The sequence below is a fragment of the Somniosus microcephalus genome, chromosome 8 (assembly GCF_052327205.1).
Source record: "Somniosus microcephalus isolate GS21.2 chromosome 8, FLI_Smic_1.0, whole genome shotgun sequence".
Taxonomy (NCBI): domain Eukaryota; kingdom Metazoa; phylum Chordata; class Chondrichthyes; order Squaliformes; family Somniosidae; genus Somniosus; species Somniosus microcephalus.
In genome coordinates, this window is record NC_140994.1 from 107,696,474 (window position 1) to 107,720,137 (window position 23,664).

The 23,664-nt window shown below is 45.2% G+C and overlaps 1 protein-coding gene across 4 annotated transcripts in view; it reads right to left on the reverse strand.

Moving 5' to 3' along the window:
• The window catches only part of LOC147113748 (polyadenylate-binding protein-interacting protein 2-like), a 96,894-nt gene that overhangs the window by 43,800 nt on the left and 29,430 nt on the right, over nucleotides 1-23,664 (reverse strand). For 3 of the 4 annotated variants that reach the window (XM_085995058.1, XM_085995057.1, XM_085995059.1), the window contains exon 2: nucleotides 7,347-7,493. In XM_085995058.1, coding sequence (XP_085851184.1) covers nucleotides 7,347-7,493 — 147 coding nt within the window. Of the gene's footprint in view, nucleotides 1-7,346; nucleotides 7,494-19,395; nucleotides 19,440-23,664 lie in introns of those variants that run through there. The other variant, XM_085995060.1, reaches the window with a different exon arrangement.

Genomic DNA, 23,664 nt, shown 5'->3' on the forward strand with positions numbered 1-23,664 from the left:
CCTTGCCACTCATTCCATTCCCTCCCCAGTCACTCTCCTGGGGTGAATGAGACTGTGCAAAACCAGAGTTGAGTTTCAAACCAACATCACCAAGATTGCTTACTTCCAACTCCGCAACATTACTTCCCTACCCTAGAGACAGAACCCCAATCCATTCTTTCACCAAACTCCAACTTGTCCAATGATCAGCCCCAGTATCTTGTCCCATACCATGTCCCACAGATCTATAACACGTTCCACACTCATATGCAATGGTTCCCTGTTCGCCAATGCAATTAATTTAAAATCCTCCATTTTGTCTTTAAATCCCTCCATGCCTCACCCACCCAATCTTAAACCCCCCTCCATTTATATCCCCTCCCACACCCGTTGATCCTCTAACCCCAGCCTCGTGTGCATCTGATCTTCACCCCAACTTGAAAAGCCTTCTGAAAACCTATCTTTTTGACCAAGCTTTCGGTCATCTCTCCTCTCACTTCAAAGCTCTGCGTCTGTTCCTTTATCGAAATGTTTTTCTCTCCTGTTCCTGTGCAGTGCCTTGGAACAGTTTCCATTTTGAAAGGTGCTTTATAAATGTACATTGTTTTTGATTGGGAGCCCACAGTGCTGCTCGCTAAGGGAGTGGTTCGGCAGTGTACACATTGGCAGCAAGATACTGAACCAGTTCTTGCCAGTGCTGCTCACACACAAACAACATGTTTGCCCAGGGGGCAAGGTGATGTCACCACTGTTCATTTGTGCAGTTTATTTTTCTGAAGTATGCTAGCTGATCAGTCATGGGAGAGCAGAGGTAAGTCAGACAACTTGGCTAGGCTCCTACTCCTCTTCTGCTTGTGTCTCTCTCCACCACCGCCCCCCCCCCCCACCCCTTCTCACTTCTTTTCATTTGGTTCAGATGGATTGATGGGGAAAGGAGCCACCAATAGCTGCAAGCTACATGTGGGGTGGTGCCTGCGGGGAGAGCTCAGGCTTCATCGCTGCCTTCCCACCCCACCTCCCAATCACTCATGTTCCCCTCCACCCCCTTGCTCCGATCACGTGCGCTCTCCCTTCATCTTCCCACTACCCATTCCCCTTCCTACCACTCCCATTACTATCCCTAACTTTTCCCCTCTGAATAAACCGCTCAACCTCTGTATCTTCTCCTGCCGTTTGCACCAGTCACTCACCTCATCCTTAACCCTCCATCCACGAACACCCCTACTCAATCCCCCAAGGGTGGGTACCAAGAGACCAGACACCCCCTCGACCAGATCACGCCTCTGTCCCTTCCTGCCCTCCTCCAGTGGTTTTCCTCAAGGAGGCCTGGTTTGCTTTCAAAAATTAACTTTAAAAAAAATTGTCAAATTAGAATGAGGACAAAACACTGCCTTTCCATCTAACTATCTATCTATCCATCCATCCTCTCCATTACAGGTGTATGCAAATAGCACAGACCTTTTCTACCAACAAAAGAGGTGAAGATAATGAATTAGCTTTAAAATTCAACTGCTTTTTATTTTCAAAATTGAAATAACATTAAAAGATACAGTCTGTCTCTCACTTTCTCTCCATCCCATCTCCTTCTCACACACTCCCCACTCTCCATCTCAGCCCTCAGTTTAATACACTTCTTAAAGTTTATAGAACACAAAGTAAGATCTACAAGATGTGTATAATCAGAACACTGTTGTTCTTTGCTCACAATTTAAAAAGGACGCTCAGTGCAAGTTTTACCTCAGTAAAGTTCACGATATTTATCCTCTTTTATCAAAATTATTTGAAGAAAAGCTACAGGGCAGAAAGTGCTAGGAAGCAGAGAAAAATATCCCATCAGTACAGCTGAGTGAATGGTGCTATGCCTTCTGGGAACTTAGTCATAGCTCTGGGCTAAAGTATTAGAATATCACTTGAGAGAGACTGAGGCCTTCAAGCAAAAATGTTCAGAAAGCATTAAAAAATACAAACAGCAATTCAATGGAAAAATTTAATCCAGTTATTGTGAAATATGTATTTTTTTTTAATTTTGATGAAACCCTTATTTAGGGCATTAGAAATTTCAGTTACTGTGGTGGTTGAAAAAAAAAAAATCAGAAGGCATTTTAAGCGAGTTAGGGGAATCCAGTGGCCGACTAGTGCAATCTCCTAGCAATATACTCTAACCTTGCTGTGTGTCACACACCTTTAGCATTGAGAATAACCACCACAGAGTCACAAACAGGAGTAACAGATACTTACAATGAGCTTTCAAATGAAGCGCATGCCCCATGTACCATAAATACAGTATGAAATGATCAGCAGTGCCTAGTCAGGGGTTTATGAAAAGGGTTTGTTCCAAGCATTCAGTGATTGATTGGGTCAGAATGAGCCCTGTATTTGGGAAGGGATCAACTGCCTGCCGCTAGTTACTAATTAGGTAATCCTCTTTGAAGGTGATGAGTTATCCTCAGCAGTGGGTGAAGTGGTGCATCTCATCATGGTTGACAGATAGCTGCGTTTGGAGTTTTGTCTAGACGAAATAGTAAGTTGCCTATGACGTTGATTAATAGAAGCTTTTTAAATCCAAGATGACAATGGAATTGGGAGACTTCAGAAGCTGCCTCCGTAGAGTCACAGCCTGTTGATAGAGCAGCTGAAATCAGAGTCATAGAGTAATACAGCACGGATAGAGGCCCTTCGGCCCATCGTGTCCGCGCCGGCCATCAAGCCCTGTCTAATCTAATCCCATATTCCAGCATTTGGCCCGTAGCCTTGTATGCTATGGCATTTCAAGTGCACATCCAAATGCTTCTTAATGTTGGCACGAATGCATGAGCATAAGTAAGGTTTACAGACAGGAAATTATAAGCCCCATGCAAGATTTGTGACAATACACAATGTTGCCAGTTGGTATCTGACAGGAACAACTTGCATTTATATAGCGCCTTTAACATAGTAAAACGTCCCAAGATGCTTGACAGGTGCGTAATCAGACAAAAGCTGACACCGAGCCAAAGCTGATGTTAGGATAGGTAACCAAAAGCTTGGTCAAAGAGGGTGGTTTTAAGCAACATCTTAAAGGAGAGCGATATCGGGATGGAGGGGGTTTCGGAGGGAATTCCAGAGCTTAGTGTCCAAACAGCTGAAGGTGCGGCTGCCAATAGGTGGGGGCGAAGAAAATTGGGGATGCATAACAGGCCAGAATTGGAGGAGCGCAGAGATCTTGGAGGGCTGCAGCGCTGGAGGAGATTAGAGGTAGGGTGGGGCGAGGCCGTGGAGGGATTTGAAAACAAGGATGACAATTTTAAAATTGAAGCGCTGCTGGACCGGCAGCCAATGTAGGTCAGCGAGCATGGGGGTTGATGGGTGAACGGGACTTAGTGCGAGTTAGGACACAGGTAGCAGAGTTTTGGATGAACTCAAGCCTATGGAGGGTGGAAAATGGGAGGCCGGCCAGGAGAGCATTGGAATAGTCAAGTAACAAAAGCACGGCTGAGGGTTTCAGCAACAGATGAGCTGAGGCAAGGGTGGAGTCATGTGACGTTACAGAGGCGGTCTTGGTGATGGAGCGGATATGTGGTCGGAAGCTCAGCTCAGGGTTAAATAGGACGCCAAGGCTGCAAACAGTCTGGTTCAGCTTCAGTCTGTGGCCAGGGAGAGGGATGGAGTCGGTGGATAGGAAACGGAGTTTGTAGCGGGGGCCGAAGACAATGCCTTGGTCTTCCCAATGTTTAATAGGCAGAAATTTCTGTTCATAGAAGATAGGAGCAGGAGTAGGCCATTCTGCCCCTCGAGCCTGTTCCGCAATTTAATGAGATCATGGTTGATCATCCAAATTCAGTACCCTGTCCCTGTTTGCTCCCCATATCCCTTCAGCCTTAAGAAATATATCTAACTCCTTTTTGAATATATTTAATAAGTTGGCCTCAACTACCCTCTGTGGTAGAGATTTCCATAGGTCACCACTCTCTGGGTGAAGAAATTCCTCCTCATCTCTGTCCTAAATGGCTTACTCCTTATCCTTAGACTGTGACCCCTGGTTTTGGACTCCCCCGCCATCGGGAACATCCTTCCTGCATCTAGTCTGTCTAGTCCTGTTAGAATTTTATAAGTTTCAATGAGATCCCCTCTCATTCTTCTAAACTCCAGCGAGTATAAGCCCAATCGACCCAATCTCTCTTCATAAGTCATTCCTGCCATCCCAGGTATCAGTCTGGTGAATCTTCGCTGCACTCCCTCCATGGCAAGAACATCCTTCCTCAGATAAGGCGACCAAAACTGCACACAATACTCAAGGTGTGATCTCACCAAGGCCCTGTACAACTGCAGCAAGACATCCTTGCTCCTGTACTCGAATCCTCTCGCTAAGACGACCAACATACCATTTACCTTCTTAACCGCCTGCTGCACCTGCATGCTTACCTTCAGCGACTGGTGCACAAGGACACCCAGGTCTCGTTGCACTTCCCCTTTTCCCAATCTATTGCTGTTCAGATAATAATCTGTCTTCCTGTTTTTGCCACCAAAGTGGATAACCTCGCATTTATCCACAGTATACTGCATCTACCCAATCACCCAACCTGTCCAAATCAAAGTGGAGTTTCTCTGTATCCTCCGCACAGCACACACGCCCACCCAGCTTTGTGTCGTCTGCAAACTTGTCTGCAAACTTCCCTCGTCTAGATCATCATCAATATATAGTGAATAGCTGGGGTCCTAGCACCGATTCCTGCTGTACCTCACTAGTCACCGCCTGCCACTCGGAAAAAGACCCGTTTATTCCAACTCTTTGCTTCCTGTCTGCCAACCAGTTCTCTATCCAAGTCAGTAGCTTACCCCCAGTCCCATGTGCTTTAACTTTACACGCTAATCTCTTATGTGGGACCTTATCGAAAGCCTTCTGAAAGTCCAAATACACCATCTGATTGAATTTTTCGAGGGGGTGACTAGGGGGGTGGATGAGGGAAATGCTGTGGATGTGGTTTACATGGACTTCAGTAAAGCTTTTGACAAAGTCCCGCATAGGAGACTGGTCAAGAAGGTAAGAGCCCATGGGATCCAGGGTGCCTTGGCGCATTGGATCCTAAACTGGCTGAGTGGCAGGAGGCAGAGGGTGATGGTCGAAGGTTGCTTTTGTGACTGGAAGCCTGTGTCCAGTGGGGTACCTCAGGGATCGGTGCTGGGTCCCTTGTTGTTTGTGATCTACATAAATGATTTGGATGAGAATGTAAAAGGTATGATCAGTAAGTTCGCAGATGACACGAAAATTGGTGGGGTGGTAAATTGTGAGGAGGAAAGCCTCAGGCTACAGGACGATATAAACGGGTTGGTCAGATGGGCGGAAAAGTGGCAAATGGAATTTAACCCTGAAAAGTGCGAGGTGATGCATTTTGGACGGACAAATAAGGCAAGGGAATACACAATGAGTGGTAGGACCCTAGGAAGTACAGAGGGACCTTGGTGTACATGTACATAGATCCCTGAAGGCAGCGGAACAGGTAGATAAGGTGGTTAAAAAGGCATATGGGATACTTGCCTTCATTAGCCGAGGCATAGAATATAAGAGCAGGGAGGTTATGATGGAGCTGTACAAAACGCTGGTGAGGCCACAGCTGGAGTACTGTGTGCAGTTCTGGTCGCCTCACTATAGGAAGGATGTGATTGCTTTGGAGAGGGTGCAGAGAAGATTCACCAGGATGTTACCTGGGATGGAGCGCCTCAGCTATGAAGAGAGGCTGGACAGGCTGGGGTTGTTTTCCTTGGAGCAAAGAAGGCTGAGGGGGGACCTGATTGAGGTGTACAAAATGATGAGGGGCATAGATAGGGTAGATAAAGAGGAACTTTTCCCCTTAGTAGGGGGGTCAATAACAAGGGGGCATAGATTCAGGGTAAGGGGCAGGAGATTTAGAGGGGATTTGAGGAGGAACTTCTTCACCCAGAGGGTGGTTGGAATGTGGAACTCAATGCCTGAAAGGGTGGTAGAGGCAGGAACCCTCACAACATTCAAGAAGCATTTGGATGAGCACTTGAAATGCCATTGCATACAAGGCTATGGACCAAATGCTGGAAAATGGGATTAGACTGGACAGGGATGGATGGGCGGTGCAGACACGATGGGCCGAAGGGCCTCTTTCTGTGCTGTAAAACTCTATGACTCTATGACCACATCCACTGGTTCTCCCTTATCTATTCTACCAGTTACATCCTCAAAAAATTCCAGTAGATTAGTCAAGCAGATTTGTAAATCCATGTTGACTGTCCGATCCTGTCACTGTTTTCCAAGTGCTCTGCTATTACATCTTTTATAATGGACTCTAGCATTTTCCCCACTACTGATGTCAGGCTTACCGGTCTATAATTCCCCATTTTCTCTCTACCACATTTTTTAAATAGTGGGGTTACATTAGCTACCCTCCAATCCATGGGAACTATTCCAGAGTCTATAGAACTGGATGTTGAACAAGCAGCGTGACAAATCAGAGACAATGGAGGAGTCGAGAGAAGTGGTGGTGAGATAGAGCTGGGTGTCATCAGCGTACATGTGGAACCTCACTATGTGGTTTCGGATTATTTTGCCGAGAGGCAGCATATAGATGGGAAATAGGAGGGAGCCAAGAATCATTCCTTGGGGGACACTAGAAATAGCGGTGCGGGAGCGGGAAGAGAAGCCATTGCAGGTGATTCTCTGGGTACAACTGGATAGGCAAGAGTGGAATAAAAACAGAAAATGCTGGAAATACTCAGCCGGTCAGGCAGCATCTGTGGAGAGAGAAAGAGAGTTAACGTTTCAGGTCGATGACCCTTCGTCAGAACTTAGGCAAGAGTGGAACCAGGCGAGGGCAGTCCCACCCAACTGGATGACGGAGGAGAGGCGTTGGAGGAGGATGGTGTGGTCAACCATGTCAAAGGCAGGGCAGCACAGAGGTTGAGAAGGAACATAACAATTGCAGGAAATGTCGTCCTCGGGTTTATATACATGCTTATGTTCAGACAAAAGACTGCAGCCATACAGCAAAAGACTATTAAACAAAACTGAGAGAATACTTGTCTCAGTGGGTATTCCAGATGAAGATATTGTAAAATCCTGGTTGTGTATAGTACATACCCAATATCTTTAGTTACGTGTATTTTAAAGTCTAGTTTAGCATATACCAATCTGGGTGTGTGAATGAAATTTCCACAATGTGACAGAACTAAGTCATAGCGAGAATCCCATGTCGATTCTAACACACAATCACAATTAATTACCTCTGTAAAATAGAAAGAGAAAGAAAGCGACTTTAGCGGATAAGGGGCCTCGTCCATTTATGGAACGGTCGGGCCAAGAAAGCAATGTGTGAAAGCCTGAACTGTAACAAAGGAATAAAGAATTTATAAACAGCTCTCACCTGTCTATTGAATTCCTCTTCGTTTTCCATCCACATGTACTCCGCAAAAGGATTATCCTCATCGTGCAAGTGACCATTTAGGACCACATCGTCACTGTTGATGCTAGGATTATTATTGCTCTGACTTGGGTCTTTCATTTTTGCTACCTATTTAAACAGAAAAACATTTGGAAAGCTTACAGTGCAATCCCAGACATCAACTGCTCCCTCAAAGTAGAAACGAAATCCTGCAGTGATATTCAGACCGCCTTCTGTGAACACTGACTGACTCCATCTAACCCACTCCTATTTCAGGCCATTCGCTGGACGAATGTTGCATGCAACATCAGCTAACATAGAAACATAGAAGATAGGAGCAGGAGTAGGCCATTCAGCCCCTCAAGCCTGTTCCGCCATTTAATGAAATCATGGCTGATCATCCAAATTCAGTACCCTGTCCCTGCTTTCTCCCCATATCCAATTCCAATTTCCAATTCAAATGCTTTATTGGCATGAAAGTTTACAGAGAACCATATTGCCAAAGCTTACATAGCAAAAAGGTACAGTTTTCCAACATTCTGTAGGTGTCAATCGATTTGACATTTGTTGGGTACATACAATATTACTTTTAACAATATTAATTTTAAACAGTCTTACTTTTAAACAGTCCTCAGGTTGTGACATGTTGTTACATATTTGGCCCCAAGGTATGGTCTGTCTCCTTCTCCTAGGACTAATCTCAATTTTGACAGGTCATCCAATTCCTTGAAATCTGGGGTTGTTTGGCTTAGCTTGTTGAATAATATGTTTCTTGATGTGTTAAATTTTTTGCATTTTAGGAGGAAATGCATTTCTGTTTCAACCTCGCCGGCCAGACATTGATCGCATATTCTATTCTCTCTAGGCTGCCAGGATTTCTTGTATCTGCCTTTTTCAATTTCCAGTTGGTGGTCGCTTAGTCTGTACCTGGTGAGGGTCTGTCTCTGTTTTGTGTCTCTGATGGTCGTGAGGTAGTCTGCCAGTTTATAATCTCTTTTTAGGGCCCGGTAACATTCTAATCTGCTTTGGCTTTCGGTTACTTTGTTCCAATGTTCCAGGTAGGTTTCTTTGCATTGTTTAATGATTTGGTTCACTCGGATTGGTGTTTGGACGGCTGTGTTGGTCTGGGGCTGGTCAGGGTCCGGCTGAGTACTTAGTTTCAGTAGCAGCTGACTCAGGGGACTCTTTTCTGGGTTTAGCTCTTGGGTCTGAAAGGCTTTGAAATGAAGGGTGTCTGGGGAGCTAGATTTGAGGTGATTTAGGAAGTTTAGTGCTCGTTTTTGGATGTTTATTATCAGTGGGTATCTGCCTAGTTCGGCTCTGCATGCATTTGTTGGCGTTTTTCTTTGGGTGCGAAGGATGCTTCGGCAGAATTCTGCATGTAGGGCTTCTATTGTGTGTTTTTCCCATTTAGTGTAGCTTTGGTGATTTAGCGGGCCCCATACTTCACTACCGTACAGTGCAATGGGCAGGATTATGCTGTCAAATATTTTGAGCCAGATTTTGATTGGGATTTGGATGTTGTAGAATTTTCTTTTTATTGCATATAGGGCTCTTCGGGCTTTTTCTTTTAGTGCATTCACTGCTATGCTGAAGCTCCCTGATGCTGTAATAGTTAGACCAAGGTAGGTGTAGCTCATAGTGTGTCCTATAGCGGTATCACTGAGGGTAAATTGGTATTTGTTTTCCTGACATCTGGGCCTTTTTTGAAAAATCATGATGTTGGTTTTCTTTAGATTTACTGTTAGAGCCCAATTTTGGCAGTATTTGTCGAGTAGGTCTAGTTGTTGCTGTAATCCCTGTTCTGTGGGAGACAGCAGAACCAGGTCGTCCGCATAGAACAGGGATTTCACTTCTCCATCAAGGAGACGGAGACCTGGTGACTCGCTTTGCTCCAGCATGTCTGCTAATTCATTTATGTATATGTTGAACAGGGTCGGGCTCAAATTGCAGCCCTGTCGGACGCCTCTTCTCTGGGTGAAGAAATCGGTGCGTTTGTCTCCAATTTTGACCCCGCATTTGTTTTTCAGATACATTGATTTAATAAGGTCATAGACTTTGCCCCCTATTCCACACTGAAGAAGTTTATAATAGAGCCCTTCGTGCCATATAGAGTCAAAGGCTTTCTTGAAGTCGATGAAACAGGCGAATATTTTCCCATTTTTTGTTTGGTGTATATGTTTTTCAATGAGGGTGTGAAGGGTATAGATATGGTCGGCGGTGCGGTGTTTTGGAAGAAAGCCTATTTGGTTTTTTCTGAGGATATTATGTTTGTTAAGAAAATCAAGTAATCTACTGTTTAGAATACTGCAGAATAACTTCCCTAGACAACTGTTGACACAGATGCCGCGGTAGTTATTTGGGTCTGATTTGTTTCCGCTTTTATATATGGGGGAGATTAGTCCTTGGCACCAGATATCGGGAAAACAGCCTGAACGTAATATGATGTTGAATAATTTGAGTACCGCACCCTGCATCTCCATATTGCTGAACTTGAGCATTTCATTTTTGATGTTGTCTGGGCCACAGGCTTTCTTTAGGTGGAGAGATTTTGTTTTTGTGGCCAGTTCTTTCCATGTGATTGGGGAGTCTAGAGGGTTTTGGTTGTCTTTAATTGTTGCTTCTAATGTGTGGAGTTTTTCTGTGACCTGATGTTGACTTGGGTTTGTTTCGTTTATTGGGATGTCTTTGTAGAGGTTTTCAAAATGTGTTCTCCAGATGTCGCCATCTTGGATTGGTAATGCTTGCAATTGTGTTGTACTCAGGTTATTCCACATTTCCCAGAATTGTTTTGGATTGGTGGAGTTTTCAATTTCTTCGAGTATTTTGTGGGTATAGTTTTGTGTTTTGTTCCTAATGGTGTGTTTATATCTTTTGAGGGTTTCATTGTATCTAGTACGTAGGTCCGGATTGTTTGGTTGCCGATGCTTTTGGTTTGATATTTTTCTCAGGTCTTTTCTGGCATTTTTGCATTCGTGGTCAAACCATTTCTTATTTTTATTTTGTCTTTTGTGACTCTTCCTCTTCTGTTTCACGAGGTCGGCTTTTACAGCTGCCTCATGGAAGATCATATTTATATCCTCTATGGCCATGTTTACACCATCTCTGGTGATCTCATAGATTTTCTTTAAATTTTGAAATTTTACTTGTGAGATCAGGTGAATTTAGTGCTGTGATGAATTTATCTCCACTGTCTGGGGCCCATCTGTATGTCTGGTTTATTTTATGTAGCTTAATGGGTTCCTTTTTTGTGTCTGTAGTTTGGGCAGAAAGTTTAAGGTACACATTTATTTGGTTATGGTCTGAGAGGGGGGATTGCTGCCTGACAGTGAATGCGTTGATATCGCAGGGGTCCAGGTCAGTGATTGTATAATCCACCACACTAGACCCAAGAGTTGAGGAATATGTGAGTCTCCCTAAGGAGTCCCCTCTGAACCTACCGTTAACTATGTACAGGCCTAAGGCTCGGCAGAGTTGCACTACCTCCCTACCGCTTTTATTTATTCCACAATCGAGGTTGTTTCGGTTTGCGATGGTCCCTTGATCCCTTTAGCCTCAAGAAATATATCTAACTCCTTCTTGAATATATTTAATGAATTGGCTTCAACTGCCCTGTGCAGCAGAGAATTGCACAGGTTCACCACTCTCTGGGTGAAAAAATTCCTCCTCATCTCAGTCCTAAATGGCTTACCCCTTACCCTTAGACCGTGACCCCTGGTTCTGGACTCCCCGACCATCGGGAACATCCTTCCTGCATCTAGTCTGTCTAGTCCTGTTAGAATTTTATAAGTTTCAATGAGATCCCCTCTCATTCTTCTAAACTCCAGCAAGTATAAGCCCAATCAACCCAATCTCTCTTCATACGTCAACCTAAGCAGGTTAAATCACCTTCACCAGTACCATCGATTACCAGTAACGAGAGTAAGGGGCCATCCTGCAATCCCTAGAACTCGATAAAGGTTTGTTGTTTTTCTCAGTGGGATTGCAAGTTGCTGATAACTCAATAGGGGAGCGGTCGGTGGCAATAGCTGCAGAATGTGACTGAGGGTGGCAACAAGGAGCCAATTGAGAATTTCTCACAATCCGGAATCCCATTTATGCAAAAGAGAGGTTGATTTAATCAGTCAGGGTGCAGATCAGGTGTCAGCATGTGGATAGGGCAGAGAAACAAAGAGGGGAGGGGAACGAACAGTGGATGTCTGCTACGAACCACCCAGCCAGGAGGTGTGCTGGGCCAAGAACTCGGAGTGAAAGAAGGCAGGGATGGGCTTCAGATTACCAGGGTTAAACTGGAAACCTGACCCAGGGCCTGATATTAGTAAGTAGCAGGAAGTGGGAGAGTAGCTCAGACTCAGACACCCTGGGAACAGCGGACACAACCCCATGATGTTTAAAGTTAGGCCTATTTTGGACAAAGCAACGTGCGCAAGTGATACGTAGATTAAGGACACACAGGAAGTGTTGTGTATGTAACCTGTTCCACCTTAAGAGAGCTTAAGCCTGTTCCACCTTAAGAGATGTACTACTTTCTCAGGCTGCTGTAGACGTAATACCGGGGGTGAACACACCGGTATATAAGCACTGTGCAGTAATCTTGTATTCAGTGTAGTCCCTACCTCCAACCAGTAAAGACCTGTTTTATTGTTACTGATTAAGTCTGAGTATTAATTACTTGAACAACTCACAGACTTAACACTGGCGACGAGTCAGGTTCTTACCCTGCGGCAGTTATTCCACGGCGGCTTCGTCCACAGACAGGACGTTGAAGAGAGGTTTCAAATCTCACCACCCCACTGGAAGCGACAGGCATTAGGACCCTGAAGCCTCCATCAGCGACTGAAAACTGGAGGACAGAAGACATCCTGCAGCTTCTTTTTCAACCTCGGTGGTGGGTAAGCCGAGCAGCGACAGGGCTGGGGGAAGTCGGAGGTAGAAGGGCCATCGATCGCAATCCCTGATAAGGGCTGCACTCGGGCTGAAAGGCGCAGCGTCGGCAGACACTGAAGGCGTGAGAGCCGCGGTGAAAAGCGCAGGCCATCGATCGCGGCGGAGATAAGGGCCGCACTCGGGGCTGAAGGAAGACGGCGTCGGGGGACGGGTGAAGACCACCAAGCGCGGGAAAACCGCCATTTTGTGGGCGGAGGACGACGGCAAGAGCGGGAAGCCGCCATCTTGGATAGCAGTAAAAAAAAAAAAAATCTGAGAAATTGCAAATCTGATAAAGTACTACAATGCCTAAACACGGGAATATTAGCAACTTTGATAGTGACATCGAAGATTGGGCCATATATGTTGAACGAGTTAAAAATTATTGTAAGGCCAATAAAATTCGTGAGGCTGATAAAGCACTAACATTATTAAATTTAATGGGTGCGAAGACATACGGGCAATTGAAACACCTGTTATCACCAGATGAACCGGCGGATAAGACGTTCGATGAGATTGTTACTGTCCTGAAAGATCATCTAAACCCCACGCCGCTGATGCTAGCGGAACGATTTAAATTTTACGACAGAAGGCAGCTACAGCATGAAAGCAATGCTGAATATTTGCTGGAATTGCGTAAATTAGCGAAATATTGCCAGTTTGGAACGGGACTGACAGATGCACTACGAGACAAATTTGTGTGTGGTTTATTTAAACAGGATACACAAAAGCGACTGCTCGAGGAGAATGTGCTGACGCTTGAGAAGGCGGTCACTATGGCAGCAGCACACGAAGCCGCAGCGAGAGGCACGGCAGTAATGCAGCTACGGTCACCGGAGCTCAGTGCACACAAATTGGGTGTGAGTTCTGGCAAATGTTATCGTTGTGGAAAGACAACGCATGATCAGAACCAGTGTTGGTTTAAAAACCAAGAATGTAGAACTTGTGGTAGGCTTGGACATATAGCTAGAGTATGCAGGTCAGGGAAGAAGACCAGCAACAAGAAGTCACCGCAAGGAAAATACGCAAAAGTACACAAGGTGGCCGAACAGGAGTCCGATTCAGACGCTAGCAGTAATGAACTGGCTGGCTTAAGCAGTATTGAACTGGCTAGCTTAAGGGTACTCAACGTTGGTAAGGGTGCAGACCTCCAGACAATTTGGGTTACTCTTCAGATAGAAGGAGTCCAAGTAAAAATGGAATTGGACACTGGATCGGCATTGTCGGTCATGAATAAGAAAGATTACAGAAGGTTATTCCAACATATTCCCCTACAGGATACGGAGATTATATTGACAACCTACACGGGGCAGAGAGTGTACCCCATCGGGACAATAAAGGTTGCAGTGGCCAACAAGGGCGAAGGAAGTCAAATAATGGACTTATATGTGCTACCGGAGGGAGGTCCACCACTACTAGGCCGGGAGTGGTTTAGAAACATAAATATGGACTGGCATTCGCTAAAAGTCATAAAGAGTGAGAACTCGGTGCAGATAATCAGCCCAGACTCTAGAACTGATGATGGTAAGACCAACCCATGTGCAAAAGACAAAGTTTCAGCACAGAATTCCACTGAGCAACAACAACATAGTTTAACAGAGAATTCTGAGTCTGTCAAGTCTACTGATATGCACATTTTTGAGGGACACTGGGCTCGAACTCAACTCCATTTCAAACTACAACAGCAATTAGAACAAATGATTCGCCGTTTTGAGCAAGAGATGAATGAAATAAAAAAGTTCTTTGTTACAGAGTGGGAGAATCTGGAAAGGCAACAGAAGCAACTGATGGAGAAAATGGAGCAGGAGCACACCAACCATCTGCGCGAGGAGGCCGAACGAATCAAAGCTGATTCAGGTTCTGAAGGTGCGTGCCATAATCTGGTGTCAGAAGAGTTAACGGTCAGCCAACTCCTTCATATGCTGAGGGACAAGACTCTGAAATGGGAAAAACTTGAACACGAGCTGCGATCTTCAAAGGAAAAGGGTTCGGAGCTCTCAAAAGTCATTGAGATGGCTGATGTGACGACACAGACTGAAACGACTGCAACAGAGCAGCCATTGGATGCCAAAAGTACGCTGACTCACGTCAATGTAGAACAACAGACCGCTGAAACAGCTGCTCCGGTAGAGGGATTGCATAGTCCGATCAATCAATCTCCAAAGGAAGTTGAAGTATTAAAATCACAAATGAGGTCACTAGTAAACGACTTGCTGAAAGCCCAGAAAAAGCTGGATGCAGAGGTACACATGAAGAAGTCTCTTCAGGAAAGATGTCTGGATTTGGAACAAGAGCTGGCTAACGTCCAGCTGGGTATGGAGGAAATAGACGACCCTCTCGCTGACCTGTCGGACGACTCCGAATATTACTATGTCCTGTCCTGCCCAACTTGTAACTTCGACTCCCACCATACAGAAATCATGGAGGAGCACCGGAAGTCTACGGAACATCGGGAGAAGGTGGCTCTACTACGAAAAAAGGAGGAAGAGAAGGAGGAACTGCGCATGCAGCTGGCAGCTGTGGCAGCTGACAATGGAGCCCAGAGAGTCTCCAAGAAGCAGAAAAGGAAAAGTAAAAACAGAAGATGACCCATCTGAACCATTATCACCTCTACCAGATCACACACGTGGTCCCTCCGAACGGAGCCAAATCAGTTCGGAAGTTCAAGCTGTTAAATCCATGAAAGGACTATTGAATGAGTAACGTGAACCGACTACACCACAGAGATTGAATCTGTGAACTGTTTTCCGCAGAGACTGAATCTGTGATATGTTACGTTAAACATGAAGTTATATATGTATATATGTTATTACGTTATGTTAAATGGGGGGGATGACTATAAAGCTAAGAAGGGAGGAGTGTTGTGTATGTAACCTGTTCCACCTTAAGAGAGCTTAAGCCTGTTCCACCTTAAGAGATGTACTACTTTCTCAGGCTGCTGTAGACGTAATACCGGGGGTGAACACACCGGTATATAAGCACTGTGCAGTAATCTTGTATTCAGTGTGGTCCCTACCTCCAACCAGTAAAGACCTGTTTTATTGTTACTGATTAAGTCTGAGTATTAATTACTTGAACAACTCACAGACTTAACAGGAAGCACAGTGTACTGACACCAACAGAAAACCAAGGCAAAGGAGGGTCAGAGACTGGTCGGGACAGCTAAAAGAGAAAGCGGGTAGGTTCAAGAAATGTTACAGGAGATGACAAAGATTTCCATCAATATATTCCCAGCTAGCAGGTAAAAAAGGATATAGTGGGGCTATCAAGAGAGCGAACGTCAACTGAGCAAGGGACAGCAAACCTGAAAAACCTGCTCGTCTCTGTGGTCAAGGGGAACCGTGGGCAGACTGACACTCTCCCCAGCACATGGAGAAGGAGGAGGTACAATCAGAAACTTGAGATTGGAGCATCACCGATGGGCTGAGGAAATAACAGGGACACCAGACACTAAGCCCAGATCGACATGGTACGAGGGGACTTACCGAAAGGATAGTGAGACAACTTCATGAATCATTAGAAACGGGAAAAGAGCCTGAGGATTAGAGAGTGCCTAACACATCCACAATCTCTAGAAAAAAAAGACAAAGAAATAAACCAGGGATCTACAGGCCATGGGCTAGAATCTGTAGTGATTAGAAGGGATATTGATACCCCTGGATAGGGATAGGATGGTGAGAGGGGAGAATGGGATCCTGGAGAGGGATGGGATGGTGAGAGGGGAGAATGGGATCCTGGAGAGGGATGGGATGGTGAGAGGAGAGAATGGGATCCTGGAGAGGGATGGGATGGGGAGAGGGGAGAATGGGATCCTGGAGAGGGATGGGATGGTGAGAGGGGAGAATGGGATCCTGGAGTGGGATGGGATGGTGAGAGGGGAGAATGGGATCCTGGAGAGGGATGGGATGGTGAGAGGGGAGAATGGGATCCCTGGAGTGGGATGGGATGGTGAGAGGGGAGAATGGGATCCCCGGAGCTCTCCCACATTTAGCTCATCTACCTGATCTGTCATTACTCAATCCAGGTCCAACATCACCTCTCCCTGTAGGCCGACTAACAACCTGCTCGATGTCAGAATCCAGCACACAATTTAGAAATTCTATTCCCTTTTATCCGTTTCCTCCTCCTCTGTCCAATCATTAAAATCTCCCCCCAAAAAAAGACTTGGAAACATAGAAAACTAGGAGCAGGAGTAGGCCATTTGGCCCTTCGAGCCTGCTCCGCCATTCAATATGATCATGGCTGATCCTCTATCTCAATACCATATTCCTGCTCTCTCCCCAAAACCCTTGATGCCTTGTGTGTCTAGAAATCTATCTTCTTAAATATATTCAGTGACTTGGCCTCCACAGCCTTCTGTGGTAGAGAATTCCACAGGTTCACCACCCTCCGAGTGAAGAAATTTCTCCTCATCTCAGTTCTAAATGTCCTATCCTGTATTCTGAGGCTGTGACCCTCGTTCTAGACCCCCTAGCCAGGGGAAACATCCTCCCTGCATCCAGTCTGTCTAGCCCTGTCAGAGTTTTATACATTTCAATGAGATCCCTTCTCATTCTTCTAAACTCTAGTGAATACAGGCCTATTTGACCCAATCTCTCCTCATACGACAGTCCTGCCATCCCAGGAATCAGTCTGGTGAACCTTCGCTGCACTTCCTCGATGGCAAGTATATCCTTTCTTAGGTAATTTATATAGCGTCGTTCACGACCACCGGATGTTGCAAAGCGCTTTACAGCCAATGAAATACTTTTTGAAGTGTAGTCACTGTTGTAATGTAGGAAACGCGGCAGCCAATTTGCACACAGCAAGCTCCCACAAACAGCAATGTGATAATGAGCAGATAATCTGTTTTAGTAGATGTTGATTGAGGGATAAATATTGGCCAGGACACCGGGGATATCGCCCCTGCTCCCAGAACAATCATTCCATTATTCCTCCTCATCTCCATGACCGGACTACAGATTTCCACTTCCATTTCCATCCCACAGTTAAGGAATCTGTAATACACCCCCACTAATGGAACAACCCCTTTTTATCCTTGATCTTTAACTACACTGATTCTGTCTGAACCCGTTGACCATTACAGCATGAATTCCCTAACTCACCAATTCTGCCTGACTCTCCTCCTCTCTGACCTATTCTGCATCTAATGGTATCTGCTGCTAGTTAGACTTGCCCTTGCACGTTCAGGTTTTTGAATTTTTTGCGCTGAAAGTGCGAGCTGATAATGTCGCAGCGAGGAGAGCTGGGCATCTGGGACCCAGGTGATCAGGGCAAGCAACTGTGTATCTCCTTAATCAATCAGATTGAAGGACTGTGACATTGGTGCAGAAATTCCAGTCCCTATGGGTGTGTACGCGCTGTGTACTCACCCGTAGGGACATTGGAAATGCCAGTTTCAGGCATGCACTGCGCGTGCGCTGGAAACCGGCATTTCCGATCCGTCAAGAAAGCTCGACAGATCCTCTGGCTGCCCTGGAGAAGGGCCTCTGCGGGTGGAGAGTATGAGTGTAAGCTTGCAGGGAACATAAAAACTGACTGTAAAAGCTTTTATAGATATGTGATGTGAAGAGAAAAAGATTGGTGAAGTCAAGCGTAGGTCCCTTGCAGTCAGAATCAGGGGAATTTATACGAACATAAGAAGTAGGAGCAGGAGTGGAAACAAATCAGACCCAAATAACTACCGCGGCATCTGTGTCAACAGTTGTCTAGGGAAGTTATTCTGCAGTATTCTAAATAGTAGATTACTTGATTTTCTTAACAAACATAATATCCTCAGAAAAAACCAAATAGGCTTTCTTCCAAAACACCGCACCGCCGACCATATCTATACCCTTCACACCCTCATTGAAAAACATATACACCAAACAAAAAATGGGAAAATATTCGCCTGTTTCATCGACTTCAAGAAAGCCTTTGACTCTATATGGCACGAAGGGCTCTATTATAAACTTCTTCAGTGTGGAATAGGGGGCAAAGTCTATGACCTTATTAAATCAATGTATCTGAAAAACAAATGCGGGGTCAAAATTGGAGACAAACGCACCGATTTCTTCACCCAGAGAAGAGGCGTCCGGCAGGGCTGCAATTTGAGCCCGACCCTGTTCAACATATACATAAATGAATTAGCAGACATGCTGGAGCAAAGCGAGTCACCAGGTCTCCGTCTCCTGGATGGAGAAGTGAAATCCCTGTTCTATGCGGACGACCTGGTTCTGCTGTCTCCCACAGAACAGGGATTACAGCAACAACTAGACCGACTCGACAAATACTGCCAAAATTGGGCTCTAACAGTAAATCTAAAGAAAACCAACATCATGATTTTTCAAAAAAGGCCCAGATGTCAGGAAAACAAATACCAGTTTACCCTCAGTGATACCACTATAGGACACACTATGAGCTACACCTACCTTGGTCTAACTATTACAGCATCAGGGAGCTTCAGCATAGCAGTGAATGCACTAAAAGAAAAAGCCCGAAGAGCCCTATATGCAATAAAAAGAAAATTCTACAACATCCAAATCCCAATCAAAATCTGGCTCAAAATATTTGACAGCATAATCCTGCCCATTGCACTGTACGGTAGTGAAGTATGGGGCCCGCTAAATCACCAAAGCTACACTAAATGGGAAAAACACACAATAGAAGCCCTACATGCAGAATTCTGCCGAAGCATCCTTCGCACCCAAAGAAAAACGCCAACAAATGCATGCAGAGCCGAACTAGGCAGATACCCACTGATAATAAACATCCAAAAACGAGCACTAAACTTCCTAAATCACCTCAAATCTAGCTCCCCAGACACCCTTCATTTCAAAGCCTTTCAGACCCAAGAGCTAAACCCAGAAAAGAGTCCCCTGAGTCAGCTGCTACTGAAACTAAGTACTCAGCCGGACCCTGACCAGCCCCAGACCAACACAGCCGTCCAAACACCAATCCGAGTGAACCAAATCATTAAACAATGCAAAGAAACCTACCTGGAACATTGGAACAAAATAACCGAAAGCCAAAGCAGATTAAAATGTTACCGGGCCCTAAAAAGAGAATATAAACTGGCAGACTACCTCACGACCATCAGAGACACAAAACAGAGACAGACCCTCACCAGGTACAGACTAAGCGACCACCAACTGGAAATTGAAAAAGGCAGATACAAGAAATCCTGGCAGCCTAGAGAGAATAGAATATGCGATCAATGTCTGGCCGGCGAGGTTGAAACAGAAATGCATTTCCTCCTAAAATGCGAAAAATTCAACACATCAAGAAACATATTATTCAACAAGCTAAGCCAAACAACCCCAGATTTCAAGGAATTGGATGACCTGTCAAAATTGAGATTAGTCCTAGGAGAAGGAGACAGACCATACCTTGGGGCCAAATATGTAACAACATGTCACAACCTGAGGACTGTTTAAAATTAAGACTGTTTAAAATTAATATTGAACGTACCAAATGAAGTACAAAGACTGTTTAAAATTAATATTGTTTAAAAGTAATATTGTATGTACCCAACAAATGTCAAATCGATTGACACCTACAGAATGTTGGAAAACTGTACCTTTTTGCTCTGTAAGCTTTGGCAATATGGTTCTCTGTAAACTTTCATGCCAATAAAGCATTTGAATGGAATGGAATGGAATGGAATGGAGAGAGATTGGATTGAGAGAGAAAGATTGGATTGAGAGAGAGATTGGATTGGGAGAGAGAGAGAAAGATTGGATTGAGAGAGAGAGAAAGATTGGATTGAGAGAGAAAGATTGGATTGAGAGAGAGAGAAAGAGATTGGATTGAGAGAGAGAGAGATTGGATTGAGAGAGAAAGATTGGATTGAGAGAGAGAGAGAGAGAGAGAGATTGGATTGGGAGAGAGAGAGAGAGAGAGAGAGAGAGAGAGATTGGATTGAGAGAGAGAGAGAGAGATTGGATTGAGAGGGAGAGAAAGATTGGATTGGGAGAGAGAGAAAGATTGGATTGAGAGAGAGAGAAAGATTGGATTGAGAGAGAGAGAGAGAGAAAGATTGGATTGAGAGAGAAAGATTGGATTGAGAGAGAGAGAGAGAGAGATTGGATTGAGAGAGAGAGAGAGAGAGACAGATTGGATTGAGAGAGAGAGAGAGAGATTGGATTGAGAGAGAGAGAGAAAGATTGGATTGAGAGAGAGAGAGAGAGATTGGATTGAGAGAGAGAGAGAGATTGGATTGAGAGAGAGAGATGGAGATTGGATTGAGAGAGAGAGAGAGAGAGAGAGAGAGAGAGATTGGATTGAGAGAGAGAGGAAGATTGGATTGAGAGAGAGAGAGATTGGATTGAGAGAGAGAGAGAGAGAGAGAGATTGGATTGAGAGAGAAAGATTGGATTGAGAGAGAGATTGGATTGAGAGAGAGAGAGAGAGAGAGAGAGAGAGAGATTGGATTGAGAGAGAGAGAAAGATTGGATTGAGAGAGAGAGAAAGATTGGATTGAGAGAGAGAGAGAGAGAGAGAGATTGGATTGAGAGAGAGAGATTGGATTGAGAGAGAGAGAGATTGGATTGAGAGAGAAAGATTGGATTGAGAGAGAGAGAGAGAGAGAGAGATTGGATTGAGAGAGAAAGATTGGATTGAGAGAGAGATTGGATTGGGAGAGAGAGAGAAAGATTGGATTGAGAGAGAGATTGGATTGGGAGAGAGAGAGAAAGATTGGATTGAGAGAGAGAGAAAGATTGGATTGAGAGAGAGAGAAAGATTGGATTGAGAGAGAAAGATTGGATTGAGAGAGAGAGAGAGAGAGAGAGTGTTGTGTATGTAACCGTTTACCTTTAAGGGAACTATAGAATGTAACCGTTCGCCTTTAAGAGCACTACTTTAGGGTGGCACTATCTATTGGCTCATGTATACTGTAATACCGATAGTGACCACACCAGTATATAAGGGTTGTGATACGTTAACTAGGGCAGAATCGCCCGAGCCGCTGAATAGTAAAGACGTGTTTTATTCTGTTAACAGTGGAGTCTGTGATTATTTATAATACAACCCACAGACTTAACATTGGCGACGAGTCAGGATTCGAACCCTGCGGCAGTTGTTCCACGGCGGCTTCGTCCGAAGACAGGACGTTGAAGAGAGGTTTCAATCCTCACCAGTCTGGAACCGACAGGCTGGAAGCGACAGGCATTAGGACCCTGAAGCCTCCATAACCTCGTGGGTAAGCCGCAGCGTTGGCTGCAAAGACAGGGCGATCGCAATCCCTGATAAGAGCCGCGGTGAAACGCGCGAGCGGGTAAGCCAGAGCCCGGGAGGGAGCGAGCAAGAGCCGCGCGAGCGGGTGAGCCAGAGGCCGGGGGCCGCTTTCAAGTGCGAGGCGCAGCCGGGCCATCGATCGCATCCGCTGATAAGGCCCGCACTCGGCCTGAAAGTCAGCGTCGGGGAACGGGTGATAACCGCCATTGAAGTGGGCGGAGAGCGCCGAGAAGCGCGGGAAAACCGCCATCGAAGTGGGCGGGGAGAGCGAGAAGCGCGGGAAAGCCGCCATTTTTCGCGGGGAAACCGCTGAAGAAGAAGGAAGAAGCGGGAAACCGCCATCTTGGAAATTATTAAGAATTTCAGGAAAGTAATAAGATTTTTCAGAAAGGCTGGTGTGTTCTCAAGAAGAGAGGGAAAATAAGTATAAGTACAGCAATACTTGTGGTGTTCTCAAGAAGAGAGAAGAAAATTAATTAGAATTTTCAGAAACAAGAAATAAGTAAAGCAATACTGGTGGTGTTCTCAAGAAGAGAAGAAAATTAATAATAAGTAAAGAAATACTTGTGCTGTTCTCGGAAAGAGAAGAAGATGCCTAAGCGAGGAAATATTAATGATTTTAATGCTGAAATAGAAGACAGGGCCACGTATGGGGAACGCATAGGAATATATTGCGTAGCCATATACGCCAAGGCAATAACTTTGTTAAATTCGATGGGAGCAAAAACATACGGGCTCTTGAAACATCTAATAGCACCAGTTAAACCAGTGGACCAGACCTTCGAAGAGAGCGTAGCAGTGCTGAAGGATCACTTGAACCCCACACCGTTGATACTGGCTGAACGATTTAAATTTTACGCCAGAACCCAGAGGCAAGATGAAAGCAATGCGGAATACTTAGTCGAACTGCGTAAGCTAGCGAAATACTGCCAGTTTGGAGGGAATTTGACAGAGGCGCTGCGGGACAAGTTCGTATGCGGCTTGGCCAAAGAAGGAACGCAGAAGCGACTTCTGGAAGAAAACGACCTCACACTGGACAGGGCTGTCCTCATAGCTTCATCGCACGAAGCCGCAGCGAAAGGGACGGCGGAAATGCAGCTAAAGGCGGCGGCACTCGGGGTGGACCAAATGACTGCAAGCATTTCCAAATGCTACCGTTGTGGAAAGACAACGCACGACCAGAATCAGTGCTGGTTTAAGAATCAAGAGTGCAGGAAATGTGGCAAACTGGGTCACATCGCGAAGGTATGCAGGTCCAGAAAGAAGACCAACAAACAAAGGAAGCCACCACCACAAGAAAAGTACAACAAGGTGCATCAGGTGGCTGAAAAGAGTTCAGACGAACAAAATTCAGACTCAGACCCAAACAGCCAGGAGTTGGATAGTCTGAGAATCCACAATGTGGGTAAAGTAACTGATCTACAGACGATCTGGGTCACACTAAAAATAGCTGGAGTCCAAGTACGAATGGAGCTGGACACGGGATCAGCTGTATCAGTCATCAACCAAAAGGACTACCACCGACTATTCTCTCACATACCCTTAAGAAATACCAAGTTCGTATTACAGACATACACGGGGCATCGCGTATACCCCATGGGGAAGATAAGAGTCAAGGTGAGAGATAGGGGTAAAGTACACCCAAGAATGAATTTGTACGTACTACCTGAGGGAGGACCACCACTTCTAGGACGGGAGTGGATCAAGAAAATAGACATGGAATGGCACTACCGACAAGCAATGACGAGTGAGGACTCGGTGCAGACAAGCAGCTCAGACTCTGAGCCGGAAGACGATAAGTCCAGCTTATGTATGAAAAACAAGGTTAACATTAACTCACGGACTAAGGTTGGAAAATCGATGGCGTGCATAAAGACAGAGAATTCTGAGTCTGTTCAAGCTACAGACATATGCATTACGGAGGAACACCGGGCTCGAACTCAACGCTATTTCAAAGTACAACAACAATTAGAACAATTAAGTTACCGCCTCGTACAAGAGATGAAAACAATGAAAAAGTTCTATGACACCGAATGGGAGAGTCTGGAAAGACAACAGAACCTACTGGCTCAAGCAGAGAGCGACCATAGAGCCATCGTGACCAATTACCGATCACATCTCCCTGATGATGTTCAGGGGTTAGAATATTTGCATGATC